Genomic DNA, 23,899 nt, shown 5'->3' with positions numbered 1-23,899 from the left:
GGGGGGGGGGGAATTAACTTTAAAAAAATACACTCTGTACCTCACTGGGCACTAGGTAAAATAATGATTTACTGATGAATGATTTCAGGAGATGACATAAATATTGTCTGTATGGGAATAATCACATGAGCCATTATTTATCTGGCAATCTATCTTAATCTTTTCCCTGAGGTAGATTCTACCACTATTACTCATCTTAAGAAGTATCTTACATGGCAGTAGATCCCATTGAAATGAATTATAGTATTGCTAGGGACACAAATAGCTATGCTTTTATTATGACAAGATCGAGAGATAAAAGCTGTATATATTTACCTAAGAACAGGACTCATTTAATCAATTCATTGAGCCATTTTGATTAAACTTATCTAGAATTACAGAGGAAATATATATTTATGGATACTTTCTGGAAAAAAGTGAAAAAAAATATAACTTTGTCACACAAGATGAACATTTCAGAAAATTGGTCTAAATAAGAATAATTATCCCAAAATCTATATAACACAGGTACAAAAATCTATATGAAACCTATCTATACCATTCTATGAGTCCATAAAACGTCAGGCACCAAACATAACCGATTGCTCTGCAAATTAACTAGCCCTCTTTGTATTTTAGAATGCCCCTACAACATCACATTCATTTAAAAATAACAAGATATATGTCCATTTGTCTGGATTCTCCTTTCTTTCTCAGTATTACCTATTCTATCATATACATTATCATGATAAAGAAAAATATGGCCATATGTTCATCCAGAATATGTTCCAGTGAGTATATGAAAGTTATTGATTAGTTTTTAATACAGTATAATCCATGGAATTTTTGGTCTAAAGGGCTTTTAAAAAATATAGTCAACAATATGCAGGCACACATTGGCAAAGCCTGAGCTGTTTTGTTTTTCAGCTCAGGCAGACATTAAGATTCTGTTGAAGTAGTCTTTAAATTGCTTTGAAGCTAGGTAGGTGTCAACCCTGACCTGTCCCGACGGCAAGTGATGGCTCTTACAAGCTCTGGATCAATATTCATAGCGGGTGTCCTGAACTGATAACACTATCCAAGACAATATCCCATATCAGTGTGGACAGCTGAGATATTGTACCATTAGTGGTGTTGTTTTAAATAACCTGATCCATTTCACAGTCCATATAATGAATTTTACCATTTAGATACTATCTTTAAGAAGAAGTGACTTGGAGCACTGAACAAATCAATGATTCAAAGACTCTTTGGCTTTTCTTAAAGCAGGCTATTAATTCCAACACTGCCTCTTACATATTTTCAAATTGCAGCAGGACAGAGATTGCAGTAGTAATAAACAAACCCCTGCACTTTACCAACAGTGAAAAAAATCCCCATTATCATCTAAGTTTGAACATACATGATTAAATCTCTGTTGTAGCTGTTCAAGATATGGCTCACTCTACTTTGTTCTTTCAGTGACAAACTAATTAGGTATTGTTATTTGTATAAATGGAGGCCTGTATTAAATGAGAAAATCTACCTGTAGCCTAATTAAAACCACCATGCTTTGCATACTTATGGCAGAGCTTACCTCAAGGGTTACACATGAGTTTGATTCATTTTGCCTGTATTCCTTCTTTTACTTAAGTTTGATTAAGTGACATGAGATATGAACCTAGCCAAAGTTTAGGATACTGCAAACATTATGTTTTGACTTAGAGTCTTAGCCAATGTAGCTTTCTAAACTGATTAATGGCTCAAGATTTTTATGATGCAATAAATCATTGTTAATGATTACTTAGCATGAAACATAACCTAATCTGCATGGTACTTGTACCTGCGTGGGTTTGCAATATTGCAAAATCAAAGACCATACAAAACTGCCCAAATGTCACCCATCTAAGAGTGACAATTGTGTCATGATGTCATTGCCCATATGTGATTTGGGATTTATTGCAGATGTATGAAACTGATAGAGTTACTGACACTTAAAGCTGGACAGGTTGAGAAAGTGTTATTTCTCACCTTCATTGGCCCAGCAGGTAAGACAGAACAGTTAGTTGAACCAGCTATGGATCAGTGTTACGTTAGGCACAAAATAGGTTTTCACATTACACAACCCTTTGTCACTGTAAAGCATGTCTATGGAGATTCTCAATCATCCAGGTCATAGTTGTCACAAAGATGCTTTTTAAAAAGGTAACCGGATTTTTTCCCCCTTAAAGATGTTTTTCTTCTCATCCAAGAAGCTTCAGAACTGAAGAAGCTTCTTGGATGAGAAGAAAAACATCTTCTAGCAAGCAAAAAAAAAAAAAAGCCTGGTTGCCTTATGAAAAAGCAATTTGGGGCATTATATAAAAAGTGGTTTAAGCTTAAACATATTTGAGTCCAGTCATCGTGGCTTACTTAACAAACAATGATTATGACAAACTGTGGTTTAGCACACTGTTTGACCCTAAAGCTATTATTTTCTATTGGTTGACTTGGAGTGAGTTTCCTTCTTTGGGGTCCCAACAGTACCATGTCCTGGCCATCATGATTAGTAAGGAGTAGTGCCTCGGCTTCACTTCCAGTCCATTTGCTGAAAGTCTGTAGAGATTCTCAGTCATCCAAGTCATGATTGTCCCAAAGGTGCTTTTTCAGGAGGCAACTGAACTTTCTTGTTTTTTCTTTTGAAGACGTTTTGCTTCTCATCCAAGAAGCTTCTTCAGTTCTAACAGGACAGTGGGGAATGGAAGGATTTATATTCCTTGCAGACAGCTGGTCATTTGCATCCTTTTGAAGAGTTGTTGAAAAACTTGAAGGCTTATTTGTGTGCTCAGGGTCACCCAAATAGTGCTCCTGGTTCCTGTAGTCTGCAATTCCTCTGGAAATCCATTCCTATTCCCACACTATCCTCAAAAAGGATTCAAATGACCAGCTGTCTGCAAGGAGTATAAATCCTTCCATTCCTCCACTGTCCTGTCAGAGTTGAAGAAGCTTCTTGGATGAGAAGCGAAACGTCTTCAAAAGAAAAAACAACAAAGTCCAGTTGCCTCCTGAAAAAGCACCTGTGGGACAGTCCCATTCACTGGTTGGTCTCTGCTTCTCTTCGGCCGAAGGGGCGCCGGAGGAGCACAAAGAAGGCAGCCGTGCCGCCATCGCCCCGGCCAAGGAAGTCGGAGGGCTTCGGCTCGCTTGCGATCGGCCGCCCAAAGGTGAACGGCCGACGGGATGAGGCCGTTGCAGTTTTTGAGGGAAGAAACCCCGCATCTGGGACAGGTCCCCCGCTCTCTCCTTTGCAGCGATGCCCAAGAGCGGGAGAGGAGCATCTCCGGGGCTCTAAAAAGAAGATCTGAGCTGTCCGGAGAAGCGAAGAAGATGGATATCTCCCCAAAAAGGCGCATTGCCGACTCTCCTCCACAGAACCCGGGTTGCCAATCGACCGAGCGGCCCCTCATTTCACTTCGCCCATCGTAAGACTACCGAGAAGCCAACCATTATAACCACAGTACAAGTAAGTTCCGCAGGCATTGCAACCTGAGAGCCCGCCCGCGACAACTACATTTCCCAGGAGCCTTCACAGTCAGGAAGAACGGGCGGGGCCTCTGGGGGCGGGGCAGGTGTGTGTCTGCAAGCAGGCTCTAGCTGAGCTGGGGGCGGGGCTTGTCCGGTATGGCTGGTGCAGTCTTAGCGGGCGCAGAGGGAGTTCTATTAGATATTAGTGGGGTGCTTTACGACAGCGGAGGCGACGGAGGCGGAGTCCCCATTCCTGGATCTAGAGAAGCTGTCAGAAAGTAAGTGGGGGGCCTGCAAGCCACTGGCTGCGAGGCTTTTTGTGGTGCAAGAAAAACCAACTCTTTCCCGCTATCGACCGAGCAGGTCCTGCTGGTGGTACCGGCTTGGGTGGACTTCTTGGGAGAAGTCCGCTCTTCCAGAAACGGCGTGTGTGCGTGGTTTCCGCACAAACCCATACAGCCAGTTGCAGATGCCGATCTGTTAACTATAATTCAGTAAACCAGGTGTGGTTGTGGTTCAGCCAACTGTTAGCACCAAGCTACACACCGTGGACTCCAAACCACACGGGAGGATGTCTGTGGAGACTCTCAGTTATCCAGATCATGGTTATCTCAGACTCAAAGGTGCTTTTTTTTCCACAAGAGGCAACTGGACTTTCTGGTTTTGCTTTGAAGACGTTTTGCTTCTCATCCAAGGAGCTGCTTCAGGTCTGACAGGATAGTGGGGAGATAGTGGGGATCTTGTCAGAGCTGAAGAAGCTTCTTGGATGAGAAGCAAAACGTCTTCAAAGCAAAACCAGGAAGGCCAGTTGCCTCTTGGAAAAAAAAGCTCTTTTGGGACACAGGATAGTTTACATAGCATTTAAATCCAGTCTATTCCATACTATGCTGTGGGAATACAGGTTTTTTTTTATCCCCTGCAATTAAGCCTTCCTTGTGGTGTTGGTACTTTGATGTGACAGAGTGACAGTGAACTATGATTCTATGGAGTGCTTTTATTAATCTGATTTATATCCTGGTACAGGCAAAACAGGCCCCTTAGTGGCTCACTGTAACAAAACATGGTAAATACCCCTCTCTCCCTAGCAAATGATAATTACATTATAAATATTAGTCTGGAATCCTGCACATGTTGATTTGGAAATACCTCTAGTTCCTTTCACCGGGAACTTACTTTGCTCTGATCAAATAACATATATTTTTGTGCTACATGGCAAAGAAGATAATGCAGTTACATGTAGTCCTTGACTTATGACCACAATTGAGCACAAAAGTTAAGTGTCCCATTTTATGATCTTTCTTGCCACAGTTGTTAAGTGAATCACTGCCGTTGATAAGTTAATAATCGGTTGTTAAGTGAATCGGGCTTCCCCATTGACTTTGCTTGTCAGGAGGTTTAAGGGGTTAATGTGACCCTGGGACACAGCAATGGTCATAAGTATGAATCAGTTGCCAAGCATCTGAATTTTGATCACATGATCAGAGGGATGCTACAAATGTGATAACTGCGAAAAATGGTCATACTTTTTTCAGTGCCATTGTAACTTTGAACAGTCACTAAATGAACAATTGTAATTAGAGAACTACCTGTATTAAAATAGTAATATTCTTTTAGATAATGACTGTAGGGAAAGGCAAGTTCTGTGTGTGTGCATCTCTCCCTGATTTTTTTTTAAAGATAAATTATTTTTTGCTATACGTCAAAGCATACACCACGGAAGTTGCAACACCTACAAGATTAATGAGTTTAAGGTGGTATTATTGCTGCCCTCCATATAGATAAAAGTCTATAGAGATTCTCAGTCATCCAGGTTATGGTTGTCCCAAAGATGCTTTTTAGGAGGCTTTTTTAGGAGGCTGTTTTTTCTTTGAAGACGTTTTGCTTCTCACCCAAGAAGTTTCTTCAGCTCTGACAGGAGTTGAACCAACCAATCTTTCCATTCCCCACTATCTGTCAGAGCTGAAGAAACTTCTTGGATGAGAAGCAAAACGTCTTCAAATTAAAAAAAAAAAAGTTCAGTTGCCTCTTGAAAAAGCACCCTTGGGATTCCCTGTGGATACTGCAGGATCTTCTGATTGGCAGTGTGTGCCCATTTACACAGCAGGACTTGGTTTTGAGTAAATAACAAGATAGAGTTGTTGTTTTTCCAGTTCTTCTCAACTATTTTATTAAACACTGAACATTGGAGATACCTGTATTTTTCCCCTATTAATTTTGTTTGTGTGTGTGCATACATGTTCAGGAGGAAAGGAAAGGTGGATATTTCTTCTTCGCTCTGTATGTATGATGGAGAGGCATAGAATGGAGGACTCAGCAGTATTTTGAATCAACTCTGTATTGGCTCCTCCTCCTCCCCCCTCCCCGGGCCTTTAGTGAGGCCTTAACAGAAATTTGGGGAAGGAACAGCCTTTTCTAGCCAGATTCTTTGGATCCTGCCCTGATCAAATGCAAAGAGTGATTATACTAACAGATAAATGGAGTCCTGACCCCTTTACACATTTCTTTTCCAACATCTGATGGGTTGGAAAGAGTAACGCTTATACTTTATTTATTTATTTTGATTTGTCAATCGCTTACAAGATAATAGGTATAAGTATACTTATAAATACTGTAGTTTTTCTTTTGCTTTCTTGTACAGAAGCTGCTTTTACTTAATTAAGTTGATGCCCTCTGGACACATTGGCTAAAAGAATGCTACCTAATAGTTACAGAAACCATGCTGGAATCCACATAACAATATATTGTCTCCCCACACCTCCCCCCTGTTCATATTGTTATCTAGGAATGGACTACTGACTTTTTTTTAAAACAGGGAAGAACAATATATTCCTGTTTTATCACTAAAATAAAAAGACTGTCGAATACTCATGAAATATATCAAGAACAATTATGTTTGTCCCTTTTTATTATTTGTTTATTGGGTGTAATCAGTATACTCTGCGAATACTGGACAAATGTTACAAGTTATCTAAATGTTACAAGTTATCCAAATGTTACAAGTTATCTAAACCAAATTGACTTCTCTAGCATTGTACATTTTTAGAAGTCTTTTTGTTCACATAGTTCTTTAATTTTTCCCCTCAATATTTTGAAAACAAGATATTGCTTATTGTTTGTGCTGTATGTACTACATTTTATAGTACAGATATTAAAATAAAGTCATACTTTACAGATAAATTAAAAAACAAAAGTAGTGTAAGTTATGTTGATTCAAATGTTACTAGGTTAGAGTCTTTAAGTGAAATGCGAGATGTTGAAATTCTGAAAATTAGCTAATCTGAATTCTTTATTTTGGATTAATATTTATTAAACAATTTGGCTTATACACTTATTTGACCCCAGAGAAGAAAAGAAGAATACATGTTATTGCTTCTTCAGAATCTGCTTTGACATGCTAACTAATAATTAACTTCCTAGTCCCAGAAAGTTAAATTAGGAAACAGTAAAAATCTTATGGGTTAAATCTGCATTGGTAGAATTGGAGCTGACATCTACTTAAAGCCTTCTCAATATTTTTCCAATATGCCGATTATCTGGGAGATGCTAATAGTTTAAATAAGAAAACATGAATATCAAAATTGCTAATGGAATTTGTTCAGCCAGAACAATCAAAACAAACTTTGGGAAGTTTTGTTCTCTTGAATGTACTGTATGTCTGGTTAATTTTGTTAAAAATGCCTGCTATCAGCATTTTATTGTCTTTCCACTGAAAGCATCACTGTTAATAACTTTGTATCAAAAAGTGTGTGTTGAGATATGTAAGCCATATATACTATAACTATACTTTATGTTAGCGGAAGTCATTTATCTTAACTATTTTTTCTTAACATTGAGGGGAAAATACTGTATAATTTATGGTTACATGAATCCACATGTAATTTTCCCCCTCTGCCTCATAAAAAGCTATTTTTATGAAAAGAGCTATATAAAAGAAAAATCTTTCAATAAGTGTATTGTAAATTAAAATGTATAATTGGCATATTATTCAGTAGTAGCTTATTCATCTGCTTAAAGCCCATTGTATAAAACATATTTTTTTAAAATTAGGGAAAAAAACCTATGACTAAAATAATTCCTTTCTTACTTTTTCTGCTTGCTTTGTGTTCAAATAAGCTTCCATGGGAATCTTCTCCTTCTTCCTAGCACCATTCCTGCACTATGGCAGGATCCACTTTAAGCTTCCATGAAAGTAATCTTCACTAAACCTCTTGGGACATGGATAAGAAAGTATTTAGTATTTATTTGATTTGTCAATCGCTTACAAGATACAGGTATAAGAATAAATATAGTTTTGAATACATGAGATAGATACTTATAAGAAAAATAAAAAGAAGCAATAGGACAGGGACAGTAGGCACGATTGGTGCGCTTATGCACGCCCACTACAGGCCTCTTAGGAAGGGGGTGAGGTCAATAGTAGACAATCTAAGGTTAAAGTTTTTGGGGTTTGGGGAAGAAACTACAGAGTCAGGTAGAGTATTCCAAACATTAACCACTCTGTTGCTGAAGTTGTATTTTCTGCAGTCAAGTTTGGTGTGGTTAACCTTGAGTTTGTATCTATTGTGTGCTCTTGTATTGTTATGATTAAAGCTGAAGTATTCATTTGCAGGTAGGACATTGCAATGTATGATTTTATATACTATATTTAGATGGGACTGGTGGCGTAGTTCTAGGTTTCCTAGGTCTAGAGTTTCAAGTCTGGTGGCATAAGGTATTCTGCAATGAGTAGAGAAGCGGAGAACTCTTCTTGTGAAATATTTCTGGACTTTTTCAGTTGTGTTAATATCAGATACATGATATGGGTTCCAGACTGATGAGTTGTATTCAAGTATAGGTCTAGCAAATGTTTTGTATGCTCTAGTTAGTAGTGTGATATTACCAGAGAAGAAGCTACGTAGGATTAGATTAACAACTCTTAATGCCTTTTGGGCTATGTAGTTACAGTGGGCTTAAAAATCAGATTGAAGTAGACTTTTAAGCAACTGCAAAAATGTAGTGATTTGTGCTGAAAAGAGAAATCAGAGTGGAAGTTGATATAAGGCTTTTCTCTTTATAATTGATCATAAGACAAATAATCTTTTTAATATGCACTTATTTTTCATGTTTTAAATCCTAATAGAATGCATGTGGTTGTGAGAATAATCAGAGTCAGTTGCTGAATTTTTAATAGTAAGTTTGATTATGGATAGTTTACATAGATAAACTAGTTATTTTTTAAAGCAGCTGATCTTCAGCTTAACTGTCACGAATGTAATACTTTGTGGCAAACATATATTGATTTATTTGAGGGAAAGTCCTGTTTAAATTAAAAGGGCTTTCTTTTTGCTTGATACTAACAAAGTTTCCCTCATTATTTTCATACCTTCCAAAGTAGGTAATATAAAAAATAAATTTCAGTATCTAAGCTGCTACAGGACATCTTTATTTTTTTCTTTGGAGCATATATTGATTGTGTTAGCTTTCAATAATTTGTCATGAAGTGTGGCCACACTCTGTCTCCTTTGCTCTTACTAGCAGTTAATTGTATGGACATTTTAGGGTGACAGTCACAAGAATCCTAGCAAGACTCTTTAGTTGAAAGCCTCAATTTAATCAGCCACAGCATCTCCTCTGTTCTGTGCCATTATTGCTCTGATTGGTTTACACAACCTCAAGATGAAGTAAGCAATTTGCTTTTCATGTTGGAACCAGTGAGGAGTTGCCCAGTTGCAATACAGAAGGTGGTTAAACAGCAATAAAAATACCCTGCTTCAGACTTGTTATTTGCATTTATAGCTGTGTGCTGATAGCATACCTATTAGCATATACATTTGAAAAGCCCGCAGCAGTTGGACATTTACAACATCCTGTTGTTTGACCCTCATATGGCATCTGTTGGCCCAACTTTCAACAGAACTCTTTAGAAGGAGAACGGAAATCTAGAGCCACCATGACATGGTAGAGCAGCTGGATGGTCAGGTTAGAATAAGATGCCTGCAGAGTTTTACAAGGGCAGGATTGCAAAAAGAGGTAGTCCAATTGCAATTGTAAAACAATTTAAACCAGTTGGGGTAGGGAAAGGGGGAGAAATAACCTCACGGAGAAGATATGAATAGTCTTGGAAACCTCTTTATAAAGATACTCCTGTGAATGGACGGGTTGGAAATAGTTGACATGTTAAAAAATAATGAAGTTGCTTTGTTATATTTCTTATTTACTTGTGTTTACATTGCCAATGTCCAAACATTTATTTCCAAACTCTACCCTATTAGGGATGAAGCCTAATTTTTTCTGTTAACCCAAGTGTTTAACGTGTGCTCTGAAGTATAACAAATCCAGTCAAATATTGAATAACAGCTACATTGCAGAAATATATGTATTAAAGGAAGAAAAGAAAAACCAAAGCAGGGGATTAGTCAAGATAGTAATGCATTTCAAGATAAGAAGCAGCCTTCAGTATTCTTTTTTTAATGTTTTCCTATTTTAGAAAGAGCAGTAGAATTGTGATTATGTAGAACACAATAATAATGGTAATTTATTTGAATAGATTTGACCATTTTGTAACATACCTTGCTGGGGTATCACAGAATTTTGAATATCAAAATTATCAAACATGTTAGTATTCTCTAGGCTTAACTACTACAATGGCTTTGTCTGTAGCAAACCTGCCATTGTTTATAATTGGCAAACCACAGTTTGTATAGAATGTGCCTGGTAGATTGGTTTTTGGGATAACACAACAGAGCCATTCCACACATATGTTAAGTGTGTGTGTAATTATATAAGCTTCCAGTTTGTAGATAATAAAAATATAGGTGAATGGATTCAATAGATAAAAATAACATTAAATTTACCACATTTAAGGTTATTTAAGGACAGCCAATTTATCACTGCTTATATACTGAATAAAGGCAGCATAAAAGAGATGGTTTTATTTGCCATTGGTTTGACTGGCAGTACATTTTTGATGACTTTTTAATAAATAATTTTATTTAATAAAATTATTATTAAATGTATAGTACCAAAAAATATCTTAAGGCTTCTGGAAATTGGCAGTTTAAATATTCACCAAATAAATATTGCCACTTCATGTTTTTCTAAATGGAATCTATTGCTGCTTACTTTCAGTCTAAAGAGGCATTTTTGTTATATCCTAGTTGAAGTTGATAAAGGACTACTGGTAAAAATGGATATATATTTTTTGCCAAGGAAGTTGACCAAATAACACAGCAAAATAAATAATAATTACAATATGCAGTTCTTACTTATTATGTTCATTGTCAGTTACTCCAAGGTAAATGGTCATATCATTGAACGATAGCCTTGGTATTCTAATATTTCTTGCCTGAGAGTTTCCTGTGGATGAATCCTGTTGTGGAGTCTCATAAAAAGGCACCTTTTCCCCAATCAAGCAGTTATTATGATCTTTTATTTAAAATGCATCACAATAATTGTCAATTACACCTGCCAAGAGAGTCATCTCAGTTCTTCCACAATTGGGATAGAGTTAACCATCCTGATTTGTGCTTTGTTGTCCTTGCAATAATTTGTAAATTAGCTATTAGCTCTTGGGTACAAAAACATATCTCAGAGTTATGGATGCATTATAATCAATCAACCTATCCCTGTAATATTATTATATCATTTTTTTAAACTATGTATCAGCTCCCTGTCCTTTTCTTACTATAAATTTAGCATGGTTTGAATGTGGCTGAGCATATAATTTTAATCTGGTCACTTGTATCCTGTCATCACCTACACACATAAAATTATTTTTCTCATGTTGAGTTAATAGAAAAAAAAACTAGGATCGGTATTGTGTAACTCTGCCATGTCTGTTCAGATACTTCTCCCCAACACCAGGAACTTTGCATGCTACAAGGCCTTCCATAGAAATCAGTGGTTTCAGAGATCTGTGTCAGCACACCTTAATTTTCATAATTGTAAGAATTGTTTCTGAATACTTAATCTGAGGACAACCTGGGTCATATAGCACATTCATCATGCAAATAGTGCCTGGTGGGGAGGCGTTGTTGAAATGTGGGTAACACTTCAATACTGAATTTCAGGCAGATATCAGTAGCGAACCGGGAAGAAGCAGTGTGTTAGGAAATCTGCCTTGGGACTCACATATCAGAAGTAGGCAGATTGTGTAATTCAGATAAAATCTTGGCCCAATGATAACTCTTCAAAGTAGTCCAAATGCGACCCTGAATATGTGGGATTCACATCAGAGTCTGACAATGCTCTGAGAGCAGCTGGATATTTTTTAATACCAGAAAGATGTTTCAAGCTATATTTCAAATCATCATTTGGAGGCTACAGGTAAAAAGATCAGGGTTGGGTTCTCAATAGCTTCTGATGGGGAAGCATAATCCTTTTCTACATAAAACTAATAAAGTCTACAGGATATGACTACAGGATCATGGTTCCAGTTCTGTGTTCAGGACACAAGAAACAAATAATTGCTATATTTACCAAAAGAAAAACTATGTTTCCCCTGAAAATTTATCTTTAAAATTGGAATGCGAGAGGTCCCATGTTCCCATCTTACATTTGCTAGCAATGAGGTAATTCTGTTCTTCCTTTTGGGGGAAAGGATTGTCTTCAATTCAAAGTTGCTTTCTTTTCATGTAGCCATAGTATGAATGGGAATTGGAAAGGAGCAGTATCTTTTTTGGTGCATACTTAAAACAGTTGAGCAGATTAACTCAAAATTGAGAGTGCACTACAGGCATTTGAGAATGAGCTGTGCCAACTTTAACACAGAAAGGATGACACCATGAGCAGTTTAGATTTTGATCAATGTCTCCCTTAAGTTTGCATCTTTGTGTTAGGGTTAGACCTTTTTTTTAAAAAAAAACCTGTAGATTCTTTTGGATTGAACTTTGTTAGTAGTTTTCTCAGTTTCTAACATAGAGTTTACAGATGGTGTTTCATGTTGTTCAACGGGAAAGTCTATTATGTGCTTTGCATTACAGTGTGATGTTTACTGTTTTTTTTATTAAAAAGGCAAGTGCATGACTCAGGTACGAGAATCAGTTTGATGTAGAGGTGAAGGCAATAGGCCTTGAAACCAAGAGACTGTGAGTTCTCGTCCGACCTTAGTCCAGCAAGGTGACCTTGGGCCAGTCACTCTCTCTCAGCCCTGGGAAGTAGGCAATGGCAAACCACTTCTGAAAGAAAACTGAAAGGAATTGTCCATGCAGTCACCAGAAATCAAGATTGACCTGAAGACATCCATATATACCCAATTTATAATTTGTGGTGGTTTGGGTATGGCACGTGCTCAGTTTGATTCTGTCTTGAATTTCAGGAGTTCAATTATGTCAATTATATCAGCTCTCATGGGTTTTGTTGTTGTTATTGTTAACAATAGTAATTGGTGGGGCAAAATTGGTGGTTGCCAAAGCCAAGGAAATTAGGTGAACCATTCTACCACTCTATTCCAGTGAAAAAGCCTATAGAAACAATTCTATACCACCTACACAAGTTACAGAAAATAAAGTCCCTTAATGGCATGATCCTTAGCTATAGTTACCTGATATTTTAGAGCAGCAAAATAACTTAAAGGAATGTCTCAGACCACAAAAGCCATGCTGGAAAAAACAGGTCTCAGTTATTCTTTGAAAATTTTCAAGATTGAGGGTTGATCTGATTTCCAGAAGAATGCTATTCAAGAAAATGAGGCAATGACTGAAAAGGCCCTACTGTCTGGTTCCTGCAGAGGACACTTCCTTGGGATCAGTATCCAGAAAGAGTGCCTTCTTCCAGAATTTAATAGATTGGCAGAGTGCCCCTGGGAATAGATGATTTTGAAGACACTCATATTCCAATCCCTGAAGGACTTTAAAGAAGACAACCCTTGAAGTACATCCAAAAGCAAGCTGGTGATAGCATTGTTTCAAAAGGAATAAACACAGAAAATAATAGATTGTCTAATTGTGGTAATCTCTGGGTTAAAATGAACTAGAGTTGATTGAATCTTTCTCTATTTTTTGTTGGAAGGCATTAGCTAAGTGATGATTTAAAATGGGGCAAAGAATTGCTTCCTTTCTGTTAGGCCCTAGTTAATTGTTTACCAACAGATGCTCTTTATATACAAAGTATAATAATGATTTCACAGTGGAAGTGTTGTATTGAATTCAACTGGCTTTTATAGATTATAATTAGCGACTTCAAAGGCAAACAGTTAGCAATCCATCAGTATGAAACAAAGGCCAGTGTAATACGATTACTGGATTATATTATCCATAAAAATGTGATTAAGACAGCTTATAATAGTAGTAATGACAGATTCATTTCCTGTGCTGCTCACACAAAATAATAGCTCAACTGTTAAGGATCATAGAGAAAAACAAGGAAAGACTTTCTGGGTTGCAAAAATAAGCTTTTTCATAAAATTTACACCTAAATTCTCATAATTATACTGGACATTCAAAGATCAGGGGACTAGTTGGTGATCTTTTCATCATTATTCGCTTGCACCTAACAGATAATAAACCCCAATAAAACTAGGCAACTGGGCAACTATTTTCATGCTTTAAATTAGAATAATAGGATCAAAGGAACAGTTTGTGTATCCTTGTCAAAATTGATCTGTGGGTTTTCCAGTTGCCACAACCTACGCTTGTTAATATAAACTATTTGTTGAATTAGTTTCTACCTCACACTTTAATTGCAGTGGTGGGCTGATACCAGTTCGGACTTGTTCTAGCAAACTGGTAGTTCCGGTGAGCAGGTGCCCCGCCCCTGCCCTTTCTTGTCCTGTATTTCCTTGTTTTTTAGCTCAGCTGATTCGCACGCACCACTGCTGACATAGAAGATAAGTTTTTAAGCTTAAAATGGGTGGTTTTTGAATGTTGCGCATGGGGGCAAAGCACACATTCATTGAACCAGTTATTAAACCAGTTGCAGCATACCACTATGTAATTGGCTCCTTCCTAAGAGGGTTGTTGATTATTTTTAGTTTCTAAACAACCGTGGATGGATGTTTAGATGTCAGCATAAGCATGAAAAACTAGAATATAATATCTAAAATATTTTTATTTTCATCCCTAATATTTCCCTTGGCTAGTGTTTGGGTCTACTTCAGTAACAGAACGCACACTTTAAATTAAGGGTGTACACATTGTTTTGGGCTAATGGTCACCCGGGAGAACTGTGCAATCTCATAATCATGAGAGTAGGACAAAAAGAAAATTTGATTTAATTTCATTAAAATGTAATTAAAAATCAAATGAATTATAGTGTTAATATAATTGTGCCCCCATGTATTTAATTTTTCCCTTCTGTCACCAATTATACATTGGTAATTGGGAAATAATTGGCAATCTAATAACTACAATTTGGTGACCACTTTAGAAGGCATTCAAAGAGCCTATAAGGCCTTAAAAACCACAAATCCTGGTCCAGATTAAAGGCCTAAATAGTCTGACATCCTTTCTTGTTATAATAACCAGCCTGTTTCCAAGGCAGGAATTGTGAAAGTGGTATTGCTTTCTTGTTATAATATAGGTAGTCCTCTTACTTACGACCATAATTGAGCCCAAAAATTTATATTGCTAAGTTAGATATTTGTTAAGTGAATTTTGTTCCATTTAACACTTTTCTTGCCATAGTTGTTAAGTGAATCATTGCAGTTATTAAGTTAGTGAAATGGTTGTTAACTGAAACTGGTTCCCCATTGGCTTTGCTTGTCAGAAGGTTGCAGAAAGTAATCTTATGACCATGGAAATGCTGCAACAATCATAAATGTGAAAAATGATCATAAGACACTTTTTTCAGTGCTGTTGTAATGTCGAACAGTCACTATACAAACTGTTGTAAGTCAAGGACTACTATATACTTTCATAACATTACTGTCAGATTCCTTTCTTTCATTGTGGATGTGGAAAGTTGGGGATAATGATAATGCAGTCATTGTGCAATGGTGCAAGCATTCCTCCCCTTTTCAATTGTTCCAGATCTCACTAGTTCATGAGCATTTTAGCATTATTATCCTGAAAAATCTCTCAGATGCTGAACGTTTGTACAGTTTCAGCAATCTTATTAAAGTTAAAAATTTGGGGCCTGCACAGATGCCACGTCAGAATGTCATGGACATAATGGGAATCAGAACCAGCCTTCTGAGTATGGAACTCTCATTCCACTGATCTCCAAATGTATTTCTCTTCCATCTGATTTTCTCATATTTGGCTGGCTGAAGAGTTATTGACATCAACACAAGACTATTGTTACTACAAGAGAAACATTTACCTCTAGCAGAGTATTATATTCCCGGATGTATTTGTTTTTAACCTGGCAGGATTTTGCTGTCTTCTGTGATGACCCAGAGTATATCAGAAATATAACAAAACCCAAAACGTAACTAAAAGTCCTTTAATGCCTTCAACTTGCCTTCACTGTTTAATTATTCACAGTGGAGGACTAAACTATTTTCAAAATAACATTTCAAAGGAAAGAAACGCAGTTAAATTCAAAGAGCCGATAACGAAGCAAAAACCAAAAACAAACCGCATTGAATAAAGTTCCCCGACAGACCAGGATAGATAATTGCCAACTTCAGGAAGATAACCAGGGACAGTGTGTTGGAAGAATGCCAAACAAGATAGACCTTCTTTAAGAATAAAACACTAATTTATCTCCAGTGTCTGTTAGCAGGCAGGTCCAAATTCTTATGCAGATCTCACACTTGTGACCCATGAAGAGGATCATGGCCCTCTCCTCTTGAGTAGACCACGTTTTACCCTGATCCTCTCCTCCCTGCGTGCCCTAGGATGGATAGGGGATGGGCCTTGGTCCTCCTCTGACTGCTCAGCCGGCCTCTGCCCTTCCCCAGCCTCCTCCAGCACCTCTGGAGCCACACTTCCACTCCCTGTTGGCTGTTCCTCCTCTTCCTCAGAGTCAGTCTTCACCAGGGGCATGACATCTTCCAGCAATTTATGCTATTTGCTTATTTTATTTATTATTTATTAGATTTATTAAATACAAAACTAATGATTCCAACACAGAGGTACAAGAAAATTTTGAAGCATAAAACTGTATAAAATTATAAGCAAAGTAAAATCATAGTGTAGAATATCAGAAACATGGTCCATGATAGAATGTGAAACATCTCCTGAAGCTGCAACAAAGATTCAATTGGGGGAAAAAAGCCTTTTCAGCTGGTGTAAGAGCAAAATGGCCAAATCAAATGTTGGTTTCATTTGCATGCTTCAGACATGATAAATAAGTTATTTGTTTATATTGTCATGGCTATATCCAAACTCTGGCTTAGCTTTTTCTGGCTGCTTTTGTAGACGTGTGTGTTGTTTAGTGACATCATTCTAGAAGGACTCAGGTGATGACTGCATAATGAAGATTAATACATAAAAATCAAGACCCTTCTCTATTTTTTGAGAGAGAGGGAGGGAGGGAGGGAGGGAGAGAGTGAGAGGGGGAGAATGAATGAGAACGGCTCTTTTGGCTTAACATTTTTGGGTTAACTTCCCAATTTATATGGAATTATATATGGAATTATATATATTTATATAGCATCCTGAATCACTCAAAAATTCTGATAATTGAAGAACGTACTTTGCAAGTTTGCTACACTTTTTAAAAAAACTAATAAGATCTCCTGGGAGGTCAAAACTTTAGGAAATGTTTCTATAAGCTGTAAACTTTCAGAAATCTTTATACAGTAATACATACTGTATGCTATTCTATATTGCACTGTGTAGTAATTATTACTACTACTATAGTTTTCCTTCAGGTCAAGCTTGGAAAACTAGTGGATTGGGTTTCTATATTAAAGGAGGGTATCCGCACAGCTGTCATGGAATCCTGAGTGCTGGGTTTCGCTGAATGTCTGTCACATGCAAACTAATAGCATATGAGAGGGAATATCAGACTTTGAGTAATGCATATGCACCTAGGATAGCGATTTTTAAAATAAGCAAATAAATGGAAAGTGGAGGTAGCGAGATTCCTTTTAACCAAAAGTACCTCTCTATTTGAAAGTCTGCTTCCTAATCCCAATATCTTATTCTGAGTTCCTTAAGGAAAAGGTAGATTATCAAGAAGAAAATGGAAGTGTCTCGGTTCAGAGAGTAAATGGACGGATTAGTTAAAAGCAAAACATTTGCAAGCAACATTGAAAACAATAGATAAAGCTATTGCAAAATCGCTTAACTTTCCAAGCACAATTTTCACCAGTAAGAGAGGCCCCAGTTTTGATTTCCTTAATGTTTTGGGATGGGCGTGAAGGAGATATATGAAAATATTTTAAATTTCAGCGAGGAGCTGCCTCTGATGTTTTACCAGTTCTTTGAACTGACCTTTACCTCATCCTGACAGAACAGGACAAGAATCTGAGTGACAGTGTCCCACAATGCAATTACTGTGCGTCAGATGAGCTGGTCCCTTACAAATCACCTCGAACTTTACACATCTGCTGGCTGTCAGCATCTGCCAGGTTCATTCACCCGAAAATAATGAAAAAAAAACTCTCATTATTGTGCCATAACAGGTAAAGTGTTAGGACAATTATTGGACATCCTCAGTGACCTTGCACAGTCTAAGCCAACTGCCCTTGCCAACGTTTTTTGGGGGGTCAGCTTATGGGCATGTTAAATATGAACCTTGTTTTTGCCCTCTCATGCTGCATGACATAAAGGTTGTGACAAAAATTGGCAGATGGGGAAGAGAGATAGCAAAGGATCATGTTAAAGCACTGCTGCTTTCTAAATTGCTGCTGTTGCTCCTTTGCCAAAGCAAGATGAAAAGATTTAGACTTAACAGCTAAGGTGAATTTATTTGTAAATTTGAAGACTGAATATTAGAGTTTGTGTTCATATTAGCATGCCAAATTGTGTTTATTTCATTTGCCTTCATTTCCCTGTGGCTGAACAAATAAATACTAAGCCATGGTTTGTATTGCCATAATTTGCTTAAATTGGCTACTTTCATAACACATGAAGGATAAAACATTGTGTATGCATTGAGGGTGTTCACTAAATAGATTAAAAAAATCAATTATAGCTTATTATGATATGTGACCCTAGCCTATGCACATCTTTGGTCTTAAAAGCACTTAGACTTACTGTGTAGTAAGTGCTTTACAGCATTCTCTAAGGCAGGGGTCTGCAAAGCTGGCTGAGGAACTCTGGGAGTTGAAGTCCACAAGTCTTAAAGTTGCCAAGGTTGGAGACCCCTGCTCTAAGGGGTTTACCAAATCATCATATTGTCCCCAACAATCTGAGTCTTTATTTTACAGACCTTGGGAGGATGGAAAGCTGAGTCAACCTTGAACCGGTGAGGATCAAACTCCTGGCTGTGGGCAGAGTCAACATGCAATACTGCATTCTAACCATTTCACCACCATGGCTCAACTAAAACAATAATAGGATCAGGACTGCCCTTATAATGGATGCTCTTGATTGAGTCCTGGGATGCTTTTTAGTTAGTTCATTCCTAGTTTTACAAAAGATTAAAAAGGTGCAAGAAGTCCTAAATAATACACAATAGCCTGAGATGAAAAAGTATATTGAAAGCTTAAATATGCATGTAAGAATAGCGATAAAAACATTGAGCAGACTATATTTGAACTAAAGGTTTGGAGGGATTCAACGTGCAATTTTCAACCCTACTCTTCTTATCTGAAATAAAATGGGAATTTTCTACCTGAGACAGCAAATTATTAGGGTAATTCAACCAATAGAGACATATCATCTGAGAAGATTGGATTTGGCCCAAGTTTCTTTGTACTCACTTAAGTTTAAAAAATAATCAGGTGACCATAGAATCCAGGCAAAATTTCACATACAGTATTTTTTCCCCAATATATGAAAATCTAATTTGTTTTTTATGTGAGGTTGAGAAGTACTTTGAACTGCATATAATTCCACTTAGCACCTTTGTTTTGTTTGTGAGTATGTGTGAGGCTGGGCGTGTATATGTATGTTGATTGTGCATATATTCCAGTTTACACTATATTTGGAATAACAGATGTGAAGTCCTGTCATTTTAACTGTTGCTCCAATTGTTCATTGTTCTGAGAAGGTCACATCATAATTCATTAACAATAATTATTCCCTGGGTACACGTTATCCTTCTTTATTCAATTGCTTCATTAGCTCATGACTAATTCTCACATTCGTTGCTCCAATCAGTGAACATATATTTATAATATACAAGTAGATGCTATTAGTTATAATATATTAACTGCCTAATTTAAAATAGAATAGTTATCTTTATGAAGGGCAATTAAACCACTAACTGTAATGGATAATTCACATACCTGTGATTAGGAAAGACAAATAATACAAAAAGAAGGAATCTGGAGATGACATGTTTTAGTATTTTAAATGACCATCAACTGTTTTTTTTTTTCTACTGTGGAGCTACATTTTTAAAGAAGTACTTGTGGAGGGTTGATTTGGAAAGTATCGCAGATAGTATAAAATCATAATAACCACAAATATGGTTTAATGTATATTTTGATTTATTTGATAGAGTGTATAATATCATTTTATTTTCTTACCGCAGTGCTTTTTTGAAACAGGTCCCTAGTAGCACAAATATATATTTAAAATTATTTTAAAGAAATAAAGCAGGAATAATATCCAGATGTATTAGACCAGGGGTGCCAAACTCAGCCCAGATGTATCATGTGGTGGCCATGCCCACTCTCATTTTAGCAAAGGGGAAAAAAGGTCACAATACATCATGTGATGACTCTGTGGTGACATGAATTTGACACACCTGTATTAGACCATAACTTTTATAATCTATATCATTGGATAAATCCAGCTTTGATGAAAGGAGTTATGATCGAAAGCATTTGGTGGGAACTGGATAGTCTTACTCTGAAATGCAAATTTAACCATAATTAAATTAAATAGGATATGGATTCTGATTTCCATTTTTGTCTCATGCCTTTGACTACCGAGTTCTTTTAGGATTACTGTTGCCTAAATTGTATTTATGTGTATGAATATATGGCCAACTGGAAGGAGTTCCTAAATTGAAGATGGATAGCATTTGGGATTTACATATCTGTCTGGCAATATGATACTATTCTGGAAAACAGAATGTTGCTTTATGTTCAGCAATTTCAGTAATACAGAAAAGAATAGATGTATTTGCATTTATTTCTCGGGGGGTGGTGGAGATTCCATTATAAGTCCTTGAGGCATCGCAGAATAAAATGAAATTTAAAAATTACAAATGGTAATGTTTGAATTGGAGTCTTCAAATTGTAAACATATTAAAATACTTAATTTATTAGAAAAAAAAATAAGTAAATGGAATTAATGAGATTGCTTTTGTTTTTAAAATTTGACATCTTACTACTTAAGTGGTATTATTAATTATAGTGTTTGTACTGAAACACATTTTTTCTTGAACTCTAACTATTGGTGACAGACAACCAACATATATTGTATTATAAATATGTTAATCTTGTTTTATAATTATAAAACATAAATGTAAATTACTCATGGTATTGTGATTTACATTTCATGTAATTCTTTTCAACATATACTTTATAACTATAAGCTTTGACAGAAATATTCATTTAAATCCTACATTCTGTATAACTAATTAGCTTAATAATATACCATTTTACTGTCACAGGATCAAGGCATCTGGTCTAAAGCTGCAGTTTTGCACTAATGAAACTCAAGCTACGCGGGACAAATTTGTAAAAAAGTTGCAGCATTTGGGGTTTGACATCGCGGTAAATGAAGTCACTGCTCCAGCACCTGCAGTATGTCGAATTCTGAAGGAGCGCAAACTGAGACCTCATCTTCTTGTGCATGATGGTTTGCTAATATTTAAAATTTTACATATAAAGTAGACTGCAATTAATTAATTTCAACCTAATATAAGTTCACTTTAGATGTGTATAATTCAGGAATGAAATGTGTTAGTTTCACAGACTAAATTAGTTTTGGATGAATGATTAGATTAAGACAACTGGAAGTCAAAAGAAAACAAAAATCCCAAATTATTAATGAAACTGAGCAGATGAGGTGGTAACTGGATAATAAAATGGCCCAATTAGGATGAACATCTGATCTTTCATAATCTGAAGTTTTCTGAAGTCATGAAGCTGAGTATAGGGTGAACGTTCCTACCTCCCATCTTGTGCCAAATTTTCATTGAAAGTCTTGGCATGTGTTCCAATTTCTTGGTTTGTTAACTTAACTGAACTAAGTAATTTGCATTTTGGTTTAATGTCTTCTAAAATCTTCGTGAATGACCTGGCACAGAATAGGAGTAAAATTGCTTACCTGATCATAGTATCTTCACACTAAAACTGATACACAGCATAAACAATCTACTGCCATACCTGACACTTGTTTCCAGATTCATAAAATATGCCCTTTTCCTTTTTTTATTTCAAACAAATGTGGAAGCAATCCTAAGGTTGTTTTCTTTTCTTTCCTATTGGGAAACAATGAAAATAAAACCTTCACCAGATTTCTTGTAACTTACAAGCAATTTTATTCTGCTTAGTCTTGGACAATGTTAGCATTCTAAGAAAATCTTTCAAAATGTTTTTTACTTGAAACATTTTTTAAAAACTCAGGCTTCTTTTTAGGCTTCCAGGCACTATCAGTTCTGCTTAGTTCACATGCAACTAGTTATCTTGAAGTTCAGAAACATGACTTGAGGGAGTAGGTGTATCCTTTTCTTGGTTTAAGCTTCATTCTTGTCATGTTGAACCGCAACCACAAGATATCAGGTTGACATTAAAAGACAGTTGTCTCCTTAACCATCTCTTAGACACATTTATTTTATTTCCAAGCCATCAAAGCAATTTTCAAAATGCATCTGGATTCTGGGCAAGATTTTTGGAAATGGCAATGTCAGGTGCAAGAAGTCAGGATAGAATCCAAAAAAGTATGAATGGTTTAATTCATGCTACCTATATACAAGAATCTGCACTGCTAATATTCCAGGATAATTGGCACCAGATAAGAGTCAATGGACTTAGGTCTCCAGGGGCATAGAAATTTCAACCTGATGATGAGTTTGACTCCTCCCTCAGGCTCATCCTGGTCATCTCCGATAGACAAAGTATTCAGGATGGAGATACATTGCATGCATTTTTCATTTCTTATCAATTAGCCTGTATTTAGACGCTGCTGAACATGTTCTCTCTACTCTTTCTATACATTTGTTTTACATTTATTTATCAAAAAAAAAAAAATAGATTGTCTGAGGCCTGTTAATAACTCTTTTATGGATGTGGACGATACTGTGTTGGCTATACTGGACAAAATCAAGTGAGGTTTTGATTTATAAAGTAACATTTATACAGTAGCATTTGAAGGTGAGAATATGCAGTTCTGGTAATGTTTGAGCTGCTTTAGCTCAATAGGCCTAGGTTAATATGAACTTGGAAAAAGCATAAGTTGTCATGAAATACATAAATATATGTTTATTACTCCTTAGATCTCATTCCTGAATTTGCTGATATTGATAAAACAAATCCTAACTGTGTAGTAATTGGGGATGCAGCAGACAACTTTTCTTACAAAAATCTGAATGATGCTTTCCAAATTCTCATAAGCCTGGAAAATCCAGTTCTGCTGTCTTTGGGAAGAGGGTAAGTTAATAAGTAGAGCTCTGAAAATGTTTTTTAAAAATAGTAATGTTTGCTTGATGTCCATAATTTTTTCAAATCCTGCCTTCTTGCAAGTTTGTAAGGTGGTCCAAGGATATCTCTCAACTGCCCAACAGTTTTGGTGCTGAAGACAGATGTAAAGGATAAATTGACTTTCTCTTTCTTTAGTCAATTTTGACATCTATATGTCAATCAAGAGAGCACTAGAAAAGAATTTTGTCCCAGGCTTCCCATCTTTCTGAACGGTTGGTTCATGGTGTCCAATAGTAGGGCAACTCGTGCTGTCCTTGTGTCAAACTAAAAGAAGGGCTAGTAAGATAAAACAAATAGTGGTATAATCTCCTTTGCCAATTTTCTTTTCTGAACCTATTTACATTATTTTTTATTATGAATGTTAATGTTCTTTGTCACATTTTCCTCAACATCTTTTTTCTTCCTCTTTTTTTATTGTGCGCCTATATTTCTTTTTTCAATGTACAGGTAGTCCTCGACTTACAACTGGCCACTTAATAACTGTTTGAAGTTATGACAGACATCCGCCTAAAAACTATTTGTGATCCAATTTAAAAGTTTTGACAGTTGCACATCCCCCCCCCCCACACACACACAGTCAAACACTCTTAAACTTGGTAGGATTTCTGAGTAAGATGTACAATATATTAAATCTCACTGATGTTCTTACAACTTTCTTCATGTTAACTGTACCATATAACAGCTGTACTTCTACTAATTGCTTCATACAGAGATGTAAAAAGAAAGTAGGGATCATGTTTGCATTAACTATGTGAAGCATACTAAGTGGAATATATTTAATAATGGGCATCAGCTTCCTCTTGTAAG

The 23,899-nt window shown here is 36.4% G+C and overlaps 1 protein-coding gene across 5 annotated transcripts in view; it reads left to right on the top strand.

Annotated features, from left to right (window-relative positions):
- The first annotated feature begins 3,568 nt into the window (after positions 1-3,568).
- LHPP (phospholysine phosphohistidine inorganic pyrophosphate phosphatase) overlaps positions 3,569-23,899 on the top strand; it is a 129,528-nt gene continuing 109,197 nt past the window's right edge. For 4 of the 5 annotated variants that reach the window (XM_087964348.1, XM_087964350.1, XM_087964351.1 and 1 more), the window contains exons 1-3: positions 3,589-3,740; positions 21,061-21,248; positions 22,888-23,041. In XM_087964348.1, coding sequence (XP_087820474.1) covers positions 3,619-3,740; positions 21,061-21,248; positions 22,888-23,041 — 464 coding nt within the window. In that variant the 5' untranslated portion in view covers positions 3,589-3,618. Of the gene's footprint in view, positions 3,741-21,060; positions 21,249-22,887; positions 23,042-23,899 lie in introns of all 5 variants that reach the window. The other variant, XM_026669088.2, reaches the window with a different exon arrangement.

The sequence above is a fragment of the Notechis scutatus genome, chromosome 4 (genome assembly GCF_049901735.1).
Source record: "Notechis scutatus isolate UNSWTSFEM ecotype Mainland chromosome 4, rNotScu1.2, whole genome shotgun sequence".
In the NCBI taxonomy this organism is placed as follows: domain Eukaryota; kingdom Metazoa; phylum Chordata; class Lepidosauria; order Squamata; family Elapidae; genus Notechis; species Notechis scutatus.
Note: the sequence above shows the minus strand (reverse complement) of the source record. Positions and strands in the feature narration are given on the sequence as shown.